General features: G+C 34.8%; 2 protein-coding genes across 2 annotated transcripts; one reads left to right on the top strand and one right to left on the bottom strand.

Annotated features, from left to right (window-relative positions):
• Positions 1 to 2,071: 2,071 nt before the first annotated feature.
• On the bottom strand, positions 2,072 to 12,337 carry LOC122582539. Its single transcript, XM_043754944.1, has 2 exons — positions 11,546 to 12,337; positions 2,072 to 2,244 (listed from the first exon to the last, which is right to left on the bottom strand). Exon 1 carries the CDS (start codon positions 12,159 to 12,161, stop codon positions 11,562 to 11,564), a length of 600 nt encoding a protein of 199 aa, XP_043610879.1. The 5' UTR covers positions 12,162 to 12,337; the 3' UTR covers positions 2,072 to 2,244; positions 11,546 to 11,561.
• A 4,289-nt stretch (positions 12,338 to 16,626) lies between these two features.
• Positions 16,627 to 18,688, top strand: LOC122583121. The gene is made up of 8 exons (XM_043755555.1): positions 16,627 to 16,646; positions 17,024 to 17,151; positions 17,232 to 17,316; positions 17,421 to 17,553; positions 17,642 to 17,859; positions 17,958 to 18,258; positions 18,366 to 18,443; positions 18,545 to 18,688. Exons 1-8 carry the CDS (start codon positions 16,627 to 16,629, stop codon positions 18,686 to 18,688), a joined length of 1,107 nt encoding a protein of 368 aa, XP_043611490.1.
• Positions 18,689 to 19,901: the final 1,213 nt, after the last annotated feature.

Raw genomic sequence — 19,901 nt, 5'->3', positions numbered from 1 at the left:
CTATATGGTTTGGATAATCTACTCACACTACTTTTCTACCAACTTTCTTTCGCACGTCTCTTGTTAATTTCATAATGGTTTAGTAAGTGGAAAGTAGAGTGTAATAATCGTATAACAAAATAAAAAAGGACTTGTTAGGATCAAAGATTGCAAAGATCAAAGTAAACTATCCAAGTGTGGTGCAATTTCCTTCGTACTAACCTTTCAACTTAACATATTCAAAGGATGTTACTTTAGACAAGTGGATAACGTATATATGAGTCACTTGATAACATGATGTATTCGGAACATATCAACATGACTTCTAATTAATGATAAGGTTATCTCAGATTAATGTGTAGTACTATACTGTAATTTCTTTAGAAATTCATTTGTAGTAATTGATTGTACATGAAAAAGTATACAAAACAGAAAGTTGATCTTGCGTACAATGTTGGGGAGCTTTTCAATTGTTTCAAATTTATTAGTCAACCTCTAATTCGTTCTAATTCATAATCAACCTCTACCGGATGAGAGTGATAAGTCATAGAAGTTAATAGGTCATAGGGTTGATCGATGATATCCTAACGGGCTTCGCCCTTAGCTATCATAGCTATGTCATAGTCTGAGAAACTCCGCCTATAGCTTACGGGCTACGCCCTTTGATAAAAAAAAAAAAAATTCTATGAAATTGGTTAATTAAAGAGAGAATAAAAAAAAGTAAAAAAATAAAAAAGGTTTAAAAAAAGAAGCTAAAAAAAAAAATAAAAAACAAACTTTCTCTCCCTAAGACATCTTCTCAGTTGATCTCTATCCTAGATATATATATATATATATTATATATACTACAATTGTGTTACGTATATAATAACGTTAATTATCATTTATCAAAAAAATTGTTTATATATTTGAATTCGCTAAAAGTTAAAGACATTTATTTCCGACTTGTTCTGGGTACTTCAATTTCGAGGACTGCCACTACTCATTATCATATTGTTATTCAATGCAACCTGTAATTATATCTTTTTTTTTTATTTTGGTTGTTTCAAAAGAAAATTAAATAAATGTATATACTAATTTGAATCTTTGAGCGTAAGGATATATGTAGATAGTGTTTTTAAATGTGTATCATTCTCAGAATATGTGAGTTGAAATTTACCAACACTTTCTTTTCACCTACCATATTCATTAGGCTATTTTCAATGTAGAAGCCTTTGGAAGCTCTTACATGCCTTTGGATATCCTTTGCTGTTAAAACTCAGGTCCAAATATAAGAATTTTTTGAAAGATATCTTTACCTAAAGGTATGCCCTTACTTGTCATTACTTAATATATTTTTGTTTTTAATTGGAGGTAAGGATATGTAAAGATGTTTGTATGGTTGGAGATAAAATTATAATATTTAAAAAATTTATAAAGATGTATAAGGATTTGTAAGGATATTATATGGCAGCTCAAAGACGCCTAATAACGTCTTTAGCATTAGAGATAGCCTTAAAACTACGATACATGTGACTTAATTTAGTAGACCTAGCTGCCATATTCATTAGAACTATGATATATGTGATTTAATTAGTGGACCTATATAGAGATTGAGCATAATTTTCCAATTCTCGATGTCATCCGGATCCAGGTACAAAGAAGTGGTACCGAATGAAACATAGGACCAATAACCATTTTCTTGGTTCACAGAATTTGGGACCTCGGGTACCAGAAAATGAACCAAAAAGTGGTAATGAATGGAAAATGGGAGCGGTATTATTATTATTATGTTTTGGAGACTTTCGGGATTGATATATAGACCTGTATGGCCCCATACCCATCCCGTTGATGACAAAAAGTTTCCACCACTCCTCTCTCCTCATTCTCTTAATATTAGCCTTTGATCAACGGTGTTAACCCTAGGTTTTTTGACATGTTTGTAGACCTACCAAGTTTTAAAAAAAATAAAAATAAATAAATAATTGGATAAGAACCCCGGATTTGATGTACCATTTGTACCCACTAAATTTCCTAGTCAGGCTAGTGTCCAATTGAATCTCAATAACTTAATAATCCTCCAATTACATTTATCAATTATTATTTCGTGATACTAAAAGAAATTGCATATTCGTCAAGACTGTCCATCAATAATAAATATAGTAATGAATTACCTCTCCAAGAATGGTAGGAACTAGAACAAAAAGATAGAATAATCAGTAATGACTTTAGTCCGCCAGAAGAAACAAATGCATGATATTTAATTACTTCTAATTTGCTGCTTCACTGCTTGAAAGAAGAGAAACACAAAACAATGTAAGGTTCCAAGTTCCAAGAACCAAAAATATGTATGAGTTAAAAACTCTACCAATTGTAGGAAGCAGGATGAAATTTCCTACCTTCTTCAATATGTACAGATTTCTATTTAATCCAGCTAATAAAAAATATATATCCCAATAATAGGACTCACTAACTAGTAACAATCTGTTCATTCAGAAAAATAAAAATAGTTAACTACCAATGTAAACCTGTATAATGGATAATCAGCACATTATGGATCAACCACCAACCGGTCTGGAATGAAAATGGACCAAGCTTAAGAAGAAAGATTGTAAAACGACTAAGAAAACTCTCCAATTTAATATTATATATATCTTAAGAAGAAAGATTTCAGTGTCAGTATACTCGTATGCTTTGAAAATACACTTTTGACGAGTTTCATGTTTGACCGATTTCCATTTTAGTTAAGTTTTTTAATAAAGAAAACGTAACCCTACTCAGCAAAACGTAACCCGACTCAACAAACCCATCTCAATAATGATATAACAGGATACAAGCACACCTAAGAACTTCTTTGATTTGAACCCTTCATAATTACTGTCACCACAACATCCAGTAGGTAAGCTAATCCACATGACAATAATGAATGTGTCCAGCTAACATTCAAAAGTCCTACCATGTGCTCGGACAAACTAGAGCAAGACTAATCATGCCTGTAAATCAACTTCTCTTTCCACTCGTCTCTGTAACAGCTAAGTTACATTTTAGTTGCAAATGAGATTATTCAAAACTAACAAATAGTTGAGAATATTTGAATTCAGCTGTCTCTTATTAAGGCTGACAATTTTGACACGAAACCTGTTAACACGACACGACACGACCTGTTATTAACAGGTTTCGTGTTTGGGCTTAACAGGTTTCGTGTTCTAACAGGTCCGAACCTGTTAAGACACGACAGGTTTGGACCTGTTAAACCTGTTAAAGACCTGTTAAGATTTTTAAATTAAAAAAGAATGTATGTAGTGTAAAAAGTGAAGGTTTAATTCTTATAACCCGAAAAACTTCAAGGTTTGTTTGAGAAATAATACAAGCACCAAGTGAAAGCTACAAAGAAATATCTTTTCCACAAAGTAATATGATATCCATTTTCATTATTCTATTTATCTCTATGTCTATCCATCTGCTGGTATATATCTACTACGACAGTGGCGGGGGGTGATAGGGTTTTGATATGACCGATGGTAGTTATCACAGCGGCGGCGAACATGGTTTCGATGTCCGGCCAATGGTAGTTATGACGGCGGCGGCGAACACGAGATGATCTACGACTTTTCAGATCTACTTTTCAGATCTACGCTGGAGTATACAGGAGCGGCGATATCGACGTCTTCAATACCACCAAGTCGCTCTTCTTTTTCATCTTTATTTTTCTATAGATCCAGGCTTTTTCTATATGTGTTTGTATAAGAATCTCGTTTTTGTATAAATGTGTTTTTTTTTACATTTCTAGATATATAGATTGGTTTAGAGATTTAATATCGACATAGAGACTGATATAGGTATGAAGATGATATAGGTATCAAGATGAATCTGTGATTAAAAAAAAAAGGTAAACAGGTTTCTTAACAGGTTTTTTTTTTATCGTGTTACCTGTTAATTTTCGTGTCGTGTTCGTGTTCAACCTAACAGGTCTCGTGTCTTATCGTATCGTGTCTTAACATGTCGTGTCGAACCTGTTATGCCAGCCTTATCTCTTATGCTATATTTACATATAAAAAATTGTAAGAATTACTTCTACATACTATCGCCAAGCTATTGTTATGAGTACTCCAAAATCAAGACACTAGAAAGCATGGCACTTGATCTAGCTTTTATTGGCTTTTGAGATGAAAGTTGGAATAATTTTACTTCTAGATATAGAAATGTTACTAAAGAAACTACAGGCTTTTGATACTAGGTGTACAAGGGAAATATTGGGTGACACTTACACTATACAGTAATATTAAACATCAAAGTCATACAAACACCTCCACCAGATAACACAAACTGAGAACCTAGAAGCCCACGTCGATAAGGTACTTATAACAATAGACAAAAGTTTTTAATTTCAACTGAACCAACACATATTCACGCAATTTTTAGTCGTAGTACTAGAGGTGGCAGGAATAGTTTTATTCTGGGTATCTTCTCTCTAACGTTTCAAACAGGTAAAAGTAAAATTACAGTCAAATGTGTCAAACATGTTGAAAGTCGCAAAGGTGTATTATATTATAACCGAATTAAAATATTTCTGTAATCATATTTGACACATTAATCGCTTGTATAAATTAGAAAACTAGACAGAAAGTGTTTTGCCTCCTCTACCTATACTATTCTGTGAAGTTGCTTAAAGCTACTAATACGCATCAAAAATCAATAATAGTAGCCTTCAGTTTACACACATTTGCTTTTTAAGCCTGAAACTATACTATGAGCTGATTAGAACAATCATGATGAGTAACCTCTGTCACATAGTTCAAATAAATCTCAAAACCGCGTGCATGAGCGGGACATACCAAATAGAAAAAATTTCTGATAAAGAAAAAAATCATGCATGAGCCTTTCCAAGTGTATGGTTCCATATCATCTACATAAATATATATGTTTAACGACCAATCCAGTGTTACAAGTAACAAAACTTAAATGAAGCTGTGAACACTTAAACTACATGGCTACGGTTTCGTAGCAATTTCCCCCTCCTATAATTCAACAATAATAATGACTACTTATGTAACTAGGACTTTTGCCTCTTGGAGAAAATGGTCATATGATCTTTTATTTGATTTTCAAATTATGTTAACATACAATCATTATCAATCCCTGTCCATCACGAGTCACTACCTCACGAAGGAAAGACTTCACCAACGGACTGAGACTCGCAAAAATATAGAAAGAAAATGTGTAAAAGAGTAAATTTACATCAGAACCATCACAAATACACGGTAAGATTATCCACGGGGTTTGTACTTTCCTGCTAGGAGATAAGTGTTAATATGTAAAGTGAAGTGAACAACAATACAAAAGAGCAAAAGGAAAAAGGTCTAATGTTTAACGGATGTCTAGAGTAAGCTACATGTTTTAAAGCCATCGAAAATGTCTTATTATTAACGAATTGTCATCAATATGAAAAACCTATATGGTAATTAGGATGTGAACAGAGAACCGCATTTGATCCACTTAGATTTATGTATGATTGCATTAATGGGAACATATATTCAACTTTTAAAAAAGAAAATGTAACTCTTAATCAATAGAGCCATATGCTGAAGAAACAATCAAGAGGAAAGAATTACTAGGTGATTCCTGTAGTATGGTCAACATCAAAGTCTATATCCACATTAGCCAGAAAAGCAAATTCTAACTATAATAAACCTAAAACCTGTGTCCCCTAGTTTCTTTCCGTGCATGATACTTTTCTATGAAGTTACTCACTACAACAATCCAGAAGAAAATCACACTGAAATGGGACCCACTAAGTGGGCTATGTGCACCACAGCAAGGAATTATCATAATGCTTCTATATTATTGTATTCAATAATGTTTCACATCATCCCCTTGTCTGGGTTAACTGGATTATTACTCAGAAAAGTTCTCAAGCCTCGTCACTAAAACGTTTTTCACAAGTTTAAAAAAAAAAAGCTCCCAAAAGATGGTTGGTCTAGTTGAGAAAGAGAAAGAAGTGATCAATCTTGTTGAGAAAGATGAGGTAAGAAACAAAAGAGTACTTATTTATACAAAAAATCCTCGTGTACAAAAAACTCGTGCTTTTTAGTGCCTGCGCTCACAAAAAAGCCCAAAAAGCGAGCGTTTTTTTGTACACCATGTGCCTTGTGTACCAAAAAGCTCTAAGGCTTGCGCCTAGGTACGCCTAGCGCTAAGGCGCGCTTTTTAAAACCAAGATGGATATATACTACTCGTATATAAAGATGTTAGGTAGTTCTTAATATAAAAAGATTACAGAAATGAAATAATCAAATATTTTAAAGAAGTGAAATTTTTAGCTTGATACTTGAATGTAACAAGTAAATGGATATAAACAGATTTGTGCATCAAAAGCATGGCAAATCACTAGCTATGTTAATGAAACAAATAAGATCAAAACCAAAACAGATACAAAATAGCAATTCACATATGAGAAAAGATATACGGATCAGAGGTTGAACATAACAATTGGAGTGTTTAAACAGTAATATAGTACTCAGTATGTGAGGTTACATAATTTAACAAACGTGTTATTAGAAAGACTTTAAGACTGGCCGCCGAGTTAAGCAAGCGAAGTAAACTGCAACTTGATAAAATTGAAAGAGAGATAAAGTAAAAAACTTAGATCGGGATATTCTGATGATAGTGCGAAGAAGGACGTGATGTAATTCAATAGCTGAAAGAGGGCAGTGAAGGTATAACACGCTTCTATAACAGAAGTTGATTCAATCCCGTCCCATAATAAGCTTGCATCAAGTCATAAGCTAGGTGTAGAACTCACTCCCAGAACCTAGCTCAAAGAAGGAGGAGACACCTAGGCTTATAAACCACCAACCAATCCCATACTTGGCCGATGTGGGATCACATCAATACCCCAGCCTTTGAAGAGCCAACATCCTTGTTGGTCATGGCTATGTTGGTCACGGTTGGCATCCAAGCCACCACTCCATAGGTTACCATTCTGAGTGTTGGAACCTCAAAAGGTAGGTAGGCTCTCATAACAATTGATACAAACCCATCCCATAATAGGCTCGCATCAAGTCATAAGCTAGGTATAGAACTCACTCCCAAAGGATAGCTCAAAGGAGAGGGGACGCCTAGGCTTATAAACCACCAACCAATCCCATACTATGCCGATGTTGGATCACATGGGATCCTGGAAATACTTGAGGCAACTTTTCAAAGAAACACCTTGAGGAAAAGGTGTTTTTTTGGGACGGGAGTAATGATACGTATCAGGAAGTGAGGGGGTTGAACTTACAACATAAATAAAGTGAAGAAAGTTAAGGATAGTTAAATGTCGAATTTCAGAAGTAATTTAATTAATTAATTATCTACTTGGAAGTAAAGTTAGGTTATGTGTCTTCTTATTTAAATAAGGGTTGCACCCCATTTGTTTAGGTGTGGATTAAGTTATTTGTTTTTATTGTTCTTAAATTTGTTGGAACTTCTGGTGCTCGAAACCAGCCTATCAATTCAACAGCCGACTTTAGTTGGCTTTATTTGTGTTAATTATTCGTGTTTTTTCTATTTCTTCCCAGATAATCAGCTTGATGCACATCCGAAGTCAATAGCGCACGCGATTAGTCGATTACTTGACAACAAAAAGTAACATGGGAAACTTTATATGTAAATGTTTTAAAACTAAAATGCTTTAAAGATGGACCAGATTGAGCTTAACTAATAAACTGAACAATAAGTTCAACAAAGATAGAAAAACATACAATGGTTTCAAACAAACATGCTGCCAGGTGTAACATGTAATAAAAGTTTGAGAAATTGTCACAAATCATCCTTGTAGTTTGCTAGATTAGCATTTTCGTCCCTGTTTTTTTTCTCATCAGGTGTCTCTGAGGTATGCATTTCCATCGCTAACCGGCGTTAGTTAATCTCCGTTAAACCCCTCACGTGCATACCACGTGAGGGTATAATCGTCAATATCGTAACCACATGGACTATTTGTGATAAAAACTTTGGATTAAAAAAAATCCTTTGATTACTTCTCCCCCACAACTCCGACCACCACCACTGATAGGCCGGCCACCACTTGCCAACGCCGGAAAAGTCATCGGAAACCGAAAACAACCACCCCACCGTGGTTACAAAAACATTAACATAATAATCGGCCATGGTCAAATCTGTAATAAACTGTGTTGAAGCCTGAATGTCTCTTCTTATTTCTAAAGCTTCGTGAGGTGGTGGTGTTCCGGTGGTGTGTGGTTGCGAGAGAGAGAGAAAGATAAGAGATAAAGAAAAGATTAGGGTTTTTTGAGAGAGGAACGAAATGCGTTTGTTAAGAAGATCATTACTTACGTTCCTTACCTTCCTGGGATGTTATGGAGTCGTGTAATGGAGGCCGGAAGACGGAACAGCGGCGGCGAAGGCGGTGCCAGAGTGGCGGAGCAACAACAGCAGTCTGTTCTGTGGTGGTGATGAAGTAATTATGGCTTAGGGTTAAAACTGAAACCCTAAGTGTTGTTGGGGATGAAGGCCAGAATCTTTTTTGAGTGAAGAAGAGCGGGGCAGGCGGCTGTGAGGGTGGCCGGAAGTTTGGCCGACAGTGGAAGTGAGAGAGGGAGGAAGATAATGAGTTTTTATTACAAGTAGTCCTTGTGGTTACAAAATTGACGATTATACCCTTACGTGGTATGCACGTGAGGGGTTTAACAGAGCAAAAACTACAAGTGTTAGTGCCAGGGACGGTTAGCATTAAAAAAATGCATACCCCAAGGACACCTAATGAAAAAAAAAGCACAAGGACGAAAATGCTAATCGAACAAACCACAGGGGCAATTTGTGACATTTCTCTAAAAGTTTTGATCTGGTATAATGAGGTTAAAATACCCAAGTTTGAGATATTTGAGTTGGTAAAGAGTTGTAGGAATTTGAAGCAGTAAGAATATTGGTAAATCAGTCTTATTGCAGTAAAAGCGGAAAAACATTAGAACGAATCCTCATGAAGGTAGGATAAGGCGATAAGCCTTATTGGAAGCTTGGGTTCTTGGGAGATGAAGATTACCCTTTATCAAGACAATCCCATGTGAATAGTAAAAAATAAACTCTAAAGCATAATATACAATTATTAAAGCACTAATTTTATAACAATCTCCATATGTGAATTACATAAATGACTACCAAAATTCAAACAACGATGGTACTCAAAAACTGGTTTATCTCACATGCTTTGATTTCTAATGAACACCAAGGTCGGGGGGTTGTGGTTTTTACCATGTGAATAGTAAAAAACAAGTTCTAACTTCTAAAATATCATGAACAATCTCAACATATAAATGATTTACCAAATTTTAAAACAATAATGGCACTAAAAAGATTGGTTTATCTCACATGCTTTGACTTTTAATGAACTCCAAGGAAAAAAATTCTTTCAACAAAGATGTGAATTGGGAGGTATTGGTCGACGAAATATGAATCAGAAGGCGAAATGCACTGGAATACCAATGTGTACCATACACCTGAATTCACTCAGTGGAGTTGTGGTATTTATCTTGAACAAATATATGTTTATAGGCAAATTTTAAGCAAAAATATGTACGTTGTAGTTATTTTGGCTTTGTCTTTTAGTTACTTTTTTATAGGTTGTTTTATTTGTATTAATAGTCATTTTTGACAACCTTTAGAACAAATCTCTATCATACAATAGTTAGATGTATGGTTGTGATATTGCCCTTAAAAAAATAATACACACGCCAACGTTCTGCCCAACTCATTAACGCTTATGCTTGCACACACCAACGCCGCACATTGTGAGGCACGAAACCTCCAAGTTTCAACTATATAAGATCAGAAAAAGTAACTCCTTGGTATGAAGCAAAGAAGTAATGTTGTGAAAAACTAGTTTGAAAGCTTAAGTAGAAGCCTGCAAGTTTTAACTACGCAAGGTTGTAAATATCGCTTTCGGTATCGTATCGGCCGCCCCAATAAGTGATATATCGGGAATATATCGGATACCCTAAATTGTAAAGGAATTTATCTAAAATATATATATATATATATAAATACTAACAATATATACAATTTGTGTTTGATAAATGTATATATTGTTAGTATATATATAAATGTTAGTATATACAATAAATTTATCAAAAAATTATACCCTATTACTTGTTTTAACCCTTTTTTTTATTTTTAAAGTCAACTTTTTTTGTTGACCGATATATGGCCAATATTGACCGATAAGTGCCGAGTTTGACCGAAATTTGACCAAAGCGAGAAGTTGGCCCGATAACCCACTTTTCGTATTAGTTGAAGGCCGATATCCGATATATCGACCGATATGGCCGATATTTGCAACACTGGAACTACGCAAGTGTATTTGAGGTAATGGATGGTAGAGGGCTGGAAAAATGGTGTTGAAGAAGCTCAATTTCAGAAAGTAGAAAAGAACTTTATAGAAACTCTATGCATCAAAATCAGCCTCGGAATGTAGCAGCCTATTGACTCCAACATGATATTGTGTGCTGTATGTATGTTGTATGTTAATGCCCATGATTTAAAGTTACTATATCTAAAGATGAAAGAATCATCAGGTCAAAAGAGAATATGGTGATCAGACGAGAGTTAGTGTTGGTAGGATATAATTGATGATCATAAACGACAATGTTTAAGTATCAGGCTAGAAAGCAGAAAAATTTGGAGGCAATAACATGGTATTCAAATATACAAAAAACGAGTCATTAAGTACATGACATGAAAGCAGATACATCTTTTATTTGAAGCAAAAAAGTTGTGCTGAGAAAGTTAAGGTAAGAGCTCCTAAAAGTAATTGTGGAGGGTAAATGAGTTAATGGAAGGTAAAGAGTAATATAGTAACGTCAAGTAAGAAAAGTAAAAAAGAATCTGCATCTAAACTCTGAACCAGTATAATATTTCAGCAATTCGTTTCTAATGTAAGCAAGTAAAAAATTGTGATGTCAAAGAATGCAATACAATGCATGCCATTAATGATAATGTTCAACTGGAATAATTAGTAGATTACTCATTTACTCACTAAGTGATAGAGGAGCCTATAAGTTACAGTGTTAAGGAACGGGATTGTTGTCTTGATACCATCTTATAAGACAAGAGATCGTCCCCACTTCAAGGACCAAAGTGAAATGAGCTAGCATAGAAAACAATAACAATTCTAGGACAAGTCAGTGAGTCACATTGGATACTTGTATAAACATGATGTAAAAGACTATTTTTGGCAACCGCCAGTGACCAGTCTTAAGATAGTTAGTCTTTTCTGGTATAGGTTGTCTCCCCTGTTGCAAACTAATACTTTAGTAGTTCCAAGCCAAACCACTCGACCGACCCTTACTAACTATGACCCATATAAACCATGACACTGAGTTTATAGAGATACATCTGGTCGTTTGCGCATACAAGTATTCCATACGTATTTATTTATCATACCATCAACAAACTGACTACTTTCAAACTACGGTGTATCGTGTGTTAACCAAATTGCACTATCGTTAATCTATATCTATATACATAAAGAAAACTCAACGGCATTACAATATTAAAACATTAACTAATCAACAAATACTAAAAAAAGACTAACCAATCAAGACGAGGATTCACCGAAACTCCTTGTCAAGCAAATCACTCCCTCTAACAATCCGAACCACCCCAATTCTCGATCTAATTTCCGACCAACTCGAGATCCCCAACTCATAACATCCAACACTACTTTTCTCCCCAAAACAAACCTTGCCAATCAAACCAACCACACTCTTCTTCACATCACCGCCATTTTCAACCACAACTCTCGCATCTCGAAACGCGGGCAAACACTTATCCTCCGCGAATTTACGACAACTCAATCTCGCATTATCCAAACACTGTTCCATTTCCCTCTCCTCACATTTCTCTCGTTCCATCAACTCCTGTTTTCTAGACAACCCATTATTTTTACTATTATTGGGGAAAATGGAAAATTTCCACCATGGGGGTGCGCAGTTTCTTGAAGCTGTTACGGAACAGGCGATTCGGGCACCCGATTCGCATTGTTGGATGATGTCGGATTCGCAGGAAAGGTAAGAAGATGCAAATGATTTTGGATTTTTGAAACAGAGAAAAGGGGATTCATCATTGGATTTGGATTTGATTGGGTGTCGGAGTAAAGGGATTGGGTTGTCGAATTTGATGAGGGTTTTTGCAGCTGAGTATTCGTCCATGTTGTTGTCGTTAGGGTTTATCGACGACCTGTTTTTGTTGGGTTTTATTAATTAAATATAGAATGTTTTTGTATTTTTACCTGATTAGCTCCATTCCCAATTGAGGTACGAATTTGTGATTTTTGTTTTAGTAAAGAAGTAGGGTTCATGAATATACAAATTGCGGATGCCATCTCCTTATACCATCTTACAATAACTTCATATACGTGGATCCATATAATTTCTCTTGGATTATAAGTAGTGAATTGTGATCAATTCTTGTAGCCCTCAACAAATACTAATAGGAATTTATCCACCTATTAATGTTTACGATCGAATAATAAGAATTTATCCTTTTAAGTCGCTCCTTATAGTGTTCCAGACGCGCATCTTGCGCCTTTCGGACGCACCAGACGCACTGTACGCTATAAGCACCAGCTGCGTCTTGTGGGTACTTCCGAATTTGAACGCACGTCGAAGAAGAGATAGTGGGGCCCAAAGTCGAGTATTAGTGATTAAAATTTTTTATAAAAAAAAAACAAAAAATTGAAATTCAAAAACTAGCAACGGCTAGTCTTGAAGCCCGCTCCCCCTTTTTCAAAAAATTTTTTTTTTCTTTCTATTTAAATAACACCATCATTCACCATCATTTCCTCACATTTTATTTCCATCTTACATTTTCTAATTCAAAAACACATCTTTCTCTCAACATTTCATCAACCAAAATGCCTAGGAAAAACAAGAATGTTGCAAACCAAAACCAAACCCAAAACACAAACCTACACTAAAACCCTGCCCAATACCAAAATGTGATGGATGATTTTGATTCTCTTCTAGGTTTGGGACCCTTTCCACATATGGGATCTCCCCCCTCCATGTCGTCGTCTAATATGGCGGGGGCGTCTAGCAGCTTGGGTGCGATGAACCAATCGTTCACGAGCTTGTTAGGTACGCCATCGATAAACGAACAGTGGCAGCAGTTCCTGATGTTGCAACATTTTAACGCACTCAGGCTACAGGTGGGTCCATCCAGAGGCCTGTCCTGTAGGTGAGACATCTTCACAACCGGCATATACTAGTGTCGCATCTACTGAAGAAGAAGTTCAAGAAGTTCCTGCACCACCCAGACGAGTGACAAAAAAAATGGGTGGCTGCAGCTGAGAAGGCAAAGTGGTCCATGGACGAATGTGTTTTGCTGAGAGCGGATGAGCGCTTCCGCAAGAAGGTCAGGGCGGCTTTCGCACTTCTACAGCAACCAATCCCTACCGGCGTAGACGAAGACGAGTTGGAGCAGATAAGGGCTACGCGTAAAAACCTCATCGAAAAATACGGGCCATATTTTAAGGATATCTAGTTTGTATTTTTTTAGTTTAATGTGTTTAATGTTTTTTTTTTTTTTGAATTTTCAATGTGTTTTATGTTTTACTTTTAAGTGTTTTAATGGTTGTTAATAATAAAAAGTGTTTTAATTATAATAAAATGTGTTTGTTTAATTTTATGAAAAATAAAAATGAAATAATATAATAATAGATGAATAGTGTTAGAAGTGGGGGTTATAAGAAAGGGGTGTTCTTGGTGTATCTAGAAGTGATGAATAGTGCTAGAAGTGGGTTAGAAGTAGGGTATTATAAGGCCTATACTTAAAAGGTACCGCTTCTAACCCACTTCTAACACTATTCATCACTTCTAGACACACCAAGAACACTCCTTCCTTATAACTCTCACTTCTAACCCACTTCTTTTCCTATTCTTCCCCTCTAACACATCAAAGACGCACTTCTAATATTAGAAGTAACCCTCTAGACGTGGGCTAGACGCCGCCAGTGCTACTAACGTCCGCTGCTTCTTCTTCGTCCGACGCCGGCTAGACGCCTTATAAGGTGCGGCCTAAGAAAAGACCTTATGAACTGAACTTTACTTATATTGATGGGTTATAGGGATTTACCCACCTATAATTGATCCTTAACTATATTATAAACATAAGCATATATACTCACTTCTTTGATGACAACTAGACAGTTTTAACAATCACTTTCGATATCCATCATTACACATGTAATTCACAATTTCACACGATCAAACAAAATAATATCAATCTCATTCTAAGCTCAAACTCACTAATTGAACCCATTTTTTAGTGTTTGGCTTTACCACTTTTTTTTTTTTATCTTAGTTCAAAGATTACAATCTTTATCATAACATTACTGTCATTTTTCATGTCATTTTATGATCTTATAATGTGAATTCGTTATGTTATCTCATAATAAATGATAATTTTCTTTTTATATTCATCATGAAAATTTGAGAATAAAATTATTACATGATTTCTTATACTAGAAGAAGAATTAAAATTCCATATTTGAAATTATAGTTATTAAAATCTTCAAAAATTTCTATTCAAAGAACCTTAATATGAAAAAAGCAAAATATGAATGTCTTACTTTGTTGGGCTGTAAACAGAATACATAAAAAGAAAATTAGATGGGCTGCATTTTATTACTTCTGCTGGGCTGAGATACAGGCCAAGCGCTAATAGGGGCTTTTTCTTTGCTTTTAAGTTTTATCTGGACTCACATTTCATGCCTTACTTTGATTTGTTGGTTAGATTTTAATTGTTTATTGGAGAAGTATTGATCTCCAGTTTTGTTCCCCGCAGCACATGCCCACTTTTCTGAGTTTCTCCACAACCATTATTTAATACTCCGTATTATGTTTTCTTGTTTAGCGCTTGGAACAACAGAAAACAAATATATAAAAATAGCTGCAGCCTAACAAAGCCCAGTCTCACACACAGAGTTTTGTGAACCGGCCCATGACACTTGAAATTTTTATTAATTTCAAATACTCATTCAATTCTTTATTACGTTTCTATTTCTACATACGGAAAATGCTAACTTTACAAACAATATATAAACAAATATTTAAAATATATTTTTCACCAATCAAATTAAGTGCTCTTTTCTTTTTTTAATTATCTTCACCTTTTTTTCTCTTGGTTGATGAATTAACATTACAAGCCTATGTTTGTAACCATCTTTACTTACATACTAAAGGAGGGCCTATGTTTGTAACCATCTTTACTTACATACTAAAGGAGGGTAGCTAAGGTTTTAAAAAATGCTTTGTTGTCAAATAGATACCGTTGCCACATCGGATCTATGACGTCGTGGGTGATGTTTTTGGTGTGTGTTTGACGATGTAACAAGTGTGTGTATAAAAGGTGATGCATGCAGAGGAACAAATTGGCGGTTTAATGCTTGAAAATTTGAATGTGGTTTTGGGTGGGACGCATGGGGTGTAGGAGCAGGAGATGCAGAGGAGGATCATCGGGTACATGCATGGGGTGTAGGAGCAGTAGACTTGAATTTGAATTGTATATATGTGAGTATGTGGGGTGTTGGGAAGCATAATAAGACATTCAAAATTATAATCTATTATTTAATTTTTATATTAAAGCATGGTTAATTTTGGTATATGTGAGTGTAAGTGGGTACGGTTTTGTGAGTGTAGTGGTTGTCTCTCAAGCATTAAATGCTCAATGGTTTCCCCCATACACAAGCCGCCTATAGGCATCATATACCTATACATATACACATATATATTACAGAAAGTACATAAAGCAATGTATAGATTATCGACCGATTGGACACCACTATTTCAACATGTAATTCCCATCATTGAGATCTACAATTGAAGCATATCAAGAAAGATAAATCGATAAGTGTGTGTATCCAAACCATTTGTTTAGTAGAAAAACATAAACCACATTCAAATTGTTCTCTGGTTTATGAATTTCATTCACGATGGCTACAAACAAAATAACTCTTGTGGAAGAACTTGATGCATCAAAAGACTTTGTGAATATGAAGGTTAAGATAATCTGTCACTGGATCAATCAAATTAAAAGGCTTGAGATGGTGTTGGTTGATGAAAATGTATGATTTCTCATTACAGTCTTACCTTTAACTTATATATAAATCGATTACATATTAGGGATTTACGATATGTTCTTTAATTGAATTTTGATAGGGTGCAACGATTCAATGTACTGTCAAAAAGGACTTGGTTCCTATCTTTGATGAACAGATCAAAGAGGATACTGCTGTGATTATAAAGAGATTTGGTGTTGGTCAAAATGATGATCCCTTTCCTGTCGTCAACCACAAGCTAAAGTGTAATTTTTACAAAAGTACCGAAGTGCAACATGGTGTGCCGTTTACATACAGTGGCTATGGTTTCTCATTCTTGCCTTTCGATCAGATTACTGTAACGAAAGCTAGAGATAAAGACACCCTGAACATTGGTTAGTAAAAGGCGGCTTGTATCATATACTGTTAAATTTGAATTACTATATTAGTAGTTTCATCAAATTGTTTTAAATAAATATGTATGTCTTTTTTATTTTATAGATGTCATCGGTTGTGTAAGTTGGTGTGGAAATCTGGAAGTGTTCAAGTCTGCAAGTCAAACAAGTAGGAGGTTCAACATGGAGTTGAAAGATTTGGAGTAAGTTCATACAAATAGTTTTTCATACCTTATATTATTTGTAATTTTATCTTTTTTTGGCGGTAAATTTCGGTATTTGTCAGTTGAAGTAAAGATTAGCTTTGTTCATCAGTTTATCAATCTTTTTAAAAGAGTCTATAAGTGCATATAGATCCATGTTGAAATAGTCTGAAAGTTGCTATAAATGTAGTGAATAATCATTTGAAATTATAAGCTAAAGTTGTGTGCTATTCAATGTGGTTGTACTAAATAATAGATTTTTTTAATCCATTTATATAGTATCAAAGAAGAATGATTTGGTTGAAACATTTATACCTGATGTGTGAAATCCAACTTTGGATAATTAAATGTAGTGATCAAGGTTTTGTATATTGCAGTGGTAGGACACAACGTTGTACTTTGTGGAATGATTATGCAGTTAAGTTTAATGACTTTCTTGAGAAGAACAAATCTGAAGAGCATGTGATTGCCATCATGCAACATGCTATCATTAATGAATGGAAGGGTAATCCCAAGCTTTCACCTATATACACTTCTTTATATTCCATTGTGGTTAGCTTAATTTGTATGGTTTTCCTCCTGTAGAAAACTTGACAGTTCAAACTGATAAATTTAGTACAAGAATTTTCATAGATGAAGATATACAAGAAGCTAATGACTTTAGGAGGAGGTAATCACCAGTAATTTGTATACTAAAAGTGTGGTATGGATAAGAACAATGGTTATATCCTGTATGTGATATTTGTTTTCTTTTTGTGATACAAACATCTTTAGGTTGATACTTAAACAAGGAGTAAGTGAAGCTTCACATACAACTTTAGCTTCACAAACTGTTTATCCCAATCGCTTAGAGTTTATTCTAAACACCGATAAGAAACAGCTGGATGAAGTCAGAGAATCTGAAGAGGTAAATCTTAATCATCATGTAATTAGTTTTACTGATATTCTATATTCACAAATAGATTCTTATTTTAAAATATGATCCAACTTCGCAGACTGGAGACTTTGTTGTGGACGCCACAATAGCTATGCTTGAGCAGGAGTTTGGATGGTTTTTTGTGGGTTGCCGCAAAGATGGTAAGAAAGTGCTTAGCAAAATGGAGTACATGGAAATTGCAGATGAAGATGAAATCACTGATCAACTCATTAATGCTCCAGTTGACAGTCTATGGTGTCGAAAAGAAAAGGCAATCGCCACAGAAGTTGTACCCAAGTAATTTTGCAAAATTACTGACATAGTTAATACAAATTTATCAAATCTGCAATTAACTAGGATTTGTTTTTCTTTTGCCTATCTGTTTCAAAACTCAGGTTCAGAGTTACCATCAGAGTCCAAGACAGCACCGACAGTGCATCGTTTGTTATGTGGGATAGAGATGTCCAAAAGTTGCTTGGTTTAAGTGCAAATGATATCCGTCAAAGGCAATTGAAAAACAATGATGATCAGGCTTACCCTCATGAACTTGAAGGCCTCCTAAATGTAAAAGTGGCATTTAAGATAAAAATTGACAAATACAATATCAAACACAAGGGCAGTGCATATACTGTTAACAAGATGTGTGATGATCCTGATATCATTGCTGAGTTGGAAGAATTGAAAAACAACAATGAAGTACTCAATATATAAAATTGTTGTCAAACTCACCAAACCTGGTACACATTTTAATGATAATCCTTTTATGAATAACTGCAAGTTCAACATTACTTATTGATATTTAGGTTGAGGAACAGCCATCAATGCTGGAGGTAGCAACTGTTAAACTTGATGAGGAATCACAAGGTGCTCCGGATTCAAAGGTATTAATAATCGATAGTATAATTAGTCTATATTATAGATTCAATATATATAGAATTTTGTAGACTAATTTCTGCATAGTTATTGTGTGGTGTCTGGGCAGGATGCATTCTCGGTTACTGGCGATTCTTTGGCCACCGAGATTGAGAAAGATAGTGAGACCAGTCCGTTGCAGAAAAGAGGTAATGAGACTCCCGGTGTTGAATCAACAAACAAGTTTGGGAAAAAGATTCGCAAAGTATTATGATCTACTAGGAATCAAGATCGAAGAACCTTATGCATGCAGGTAATTGTCTTTTGAAAGTGTGTAGATGGTATGATCCCTAAACAATATCTACTCACGGAACTTGGATCTGTTTCATTTTAAATTCCGAACATAAACAGACTAAAAATGTCGGATTGGGAATTTCTTGTGGTAATTTTATGTAATGTGTTAAACTTTTCTGATGTGTTAGTTTCATAGTTGTTAGCTCATGATTTGTGTTCTGTTGTTGTTTTGCACTTAAAAATGGAAATAAGTAGTTAACCTTCACATGTTCTAAGAATTTCCAAAATACAAACAACCTAATGCTTTTATAAGTGTAGTTATTTTCGACAACAGAAAACAAGCATGTATATGTTTAAGACATTACTGAAACTAGAATTATGATAACATGATTGTTGAATTTTATAGTAAACACTTTAAATTGTTTTATTAAACTGTAGTAAAAAACTAAAAGTTAACACAAACCTAACATAATATTATATAATCGTAAGTAAAAGTCAATGTGGTGCAAATAGATTTAACTAACTTGATGCATCACATACCATTCACTACATCAACACACAACAGAATTTGATTATGTTTACAATCTGAAAATACCACCATATATTGTACTAACAGTCTACACATGCTATATATATTACAGTACCAAAATCAGCATGGATTCATATTAAAACCAGTAGTAATCAAAAGAAAGTTTGTAGTCTGGACACCAACCACTTTGCTGATACATGAACTCAATTAGCAACACCTTCAACAGACATGAAATTCCACACCGGGCCCGTCAACAGATTGCACCACATTCAGTTCAAATCGCAGTTCCTTACCACCTGCCACACCAGTCTTCTTTGAAACCTTCCACCAGTCTGTTATCAGAACCACATGACTTTGATCACCATCCTTGCGACCATCATACATGATATCCAACTTAGCTTTGAATTTCAACCTTCCGACATAAACACATGCGTTTGTATAGTTATCCAGGGAATGTGTACGAACAAAATGATTCGGCACCGTCTACAAACAACAATGTACATCCTAATGAGACACACAGATATATACCTAGAAACTTAGAGACATTCATATAACATTAAATAATGAATTTATTTAATTATATACCAGCATGTTAGTGCTAAAAGAGTGGTCAGATAATATTAAACAATGAAGTTTTTTAATTAGACCAGCATTTTAGTGGTAA

This window comes from Erigeron canadensis, chromosome 9 (assembly GCF_010389155.1).
Source record: "Erigeron canadensis isolate Cc75 chromosome 9, C_canadensis_v1, whole genome shotgun sequence".
NCBI lineage: Eukaryota > Viridiplantae > Streptophyta > Magnoliopsida > Asterales > Asteraceae > Erigeron > Erigeron canadensis.
Note: the sequence above shows the minus strand (reverse complement) of the source record. Positions and strands in the feature narration are given on the sequence as shown.

Bases quoted from the DNA above. Each gene is read 5' to 3' on its own strand.
- LOC122583121 (XM_043755555.1), top strand. From the start codon at position 16,627: ATGGAGTTGAAAGATTTGGA. The intron at 16,647-17,023 runs GTAAGTTCATAC...TGTATATTGCAG, and splicing joins ATGGAGTTGAAAGATTTGGA to TGGTAGGACACAACGTTGTA. The intron at 18,444-18,544 runs GTATTAATAATC...GTGTCTGGGCAG, and splicing joins AAGGTGCTCCGGATTCAAAG to GATGCATTCTCGGTTACTGG.
- LOC122582539 (XM_043754944.1), bottom strand. From the start codon at position 12,161: ATGGACGAATACTCAGCTGCAAAAACCCTCATCAAATTCGACAACCCA.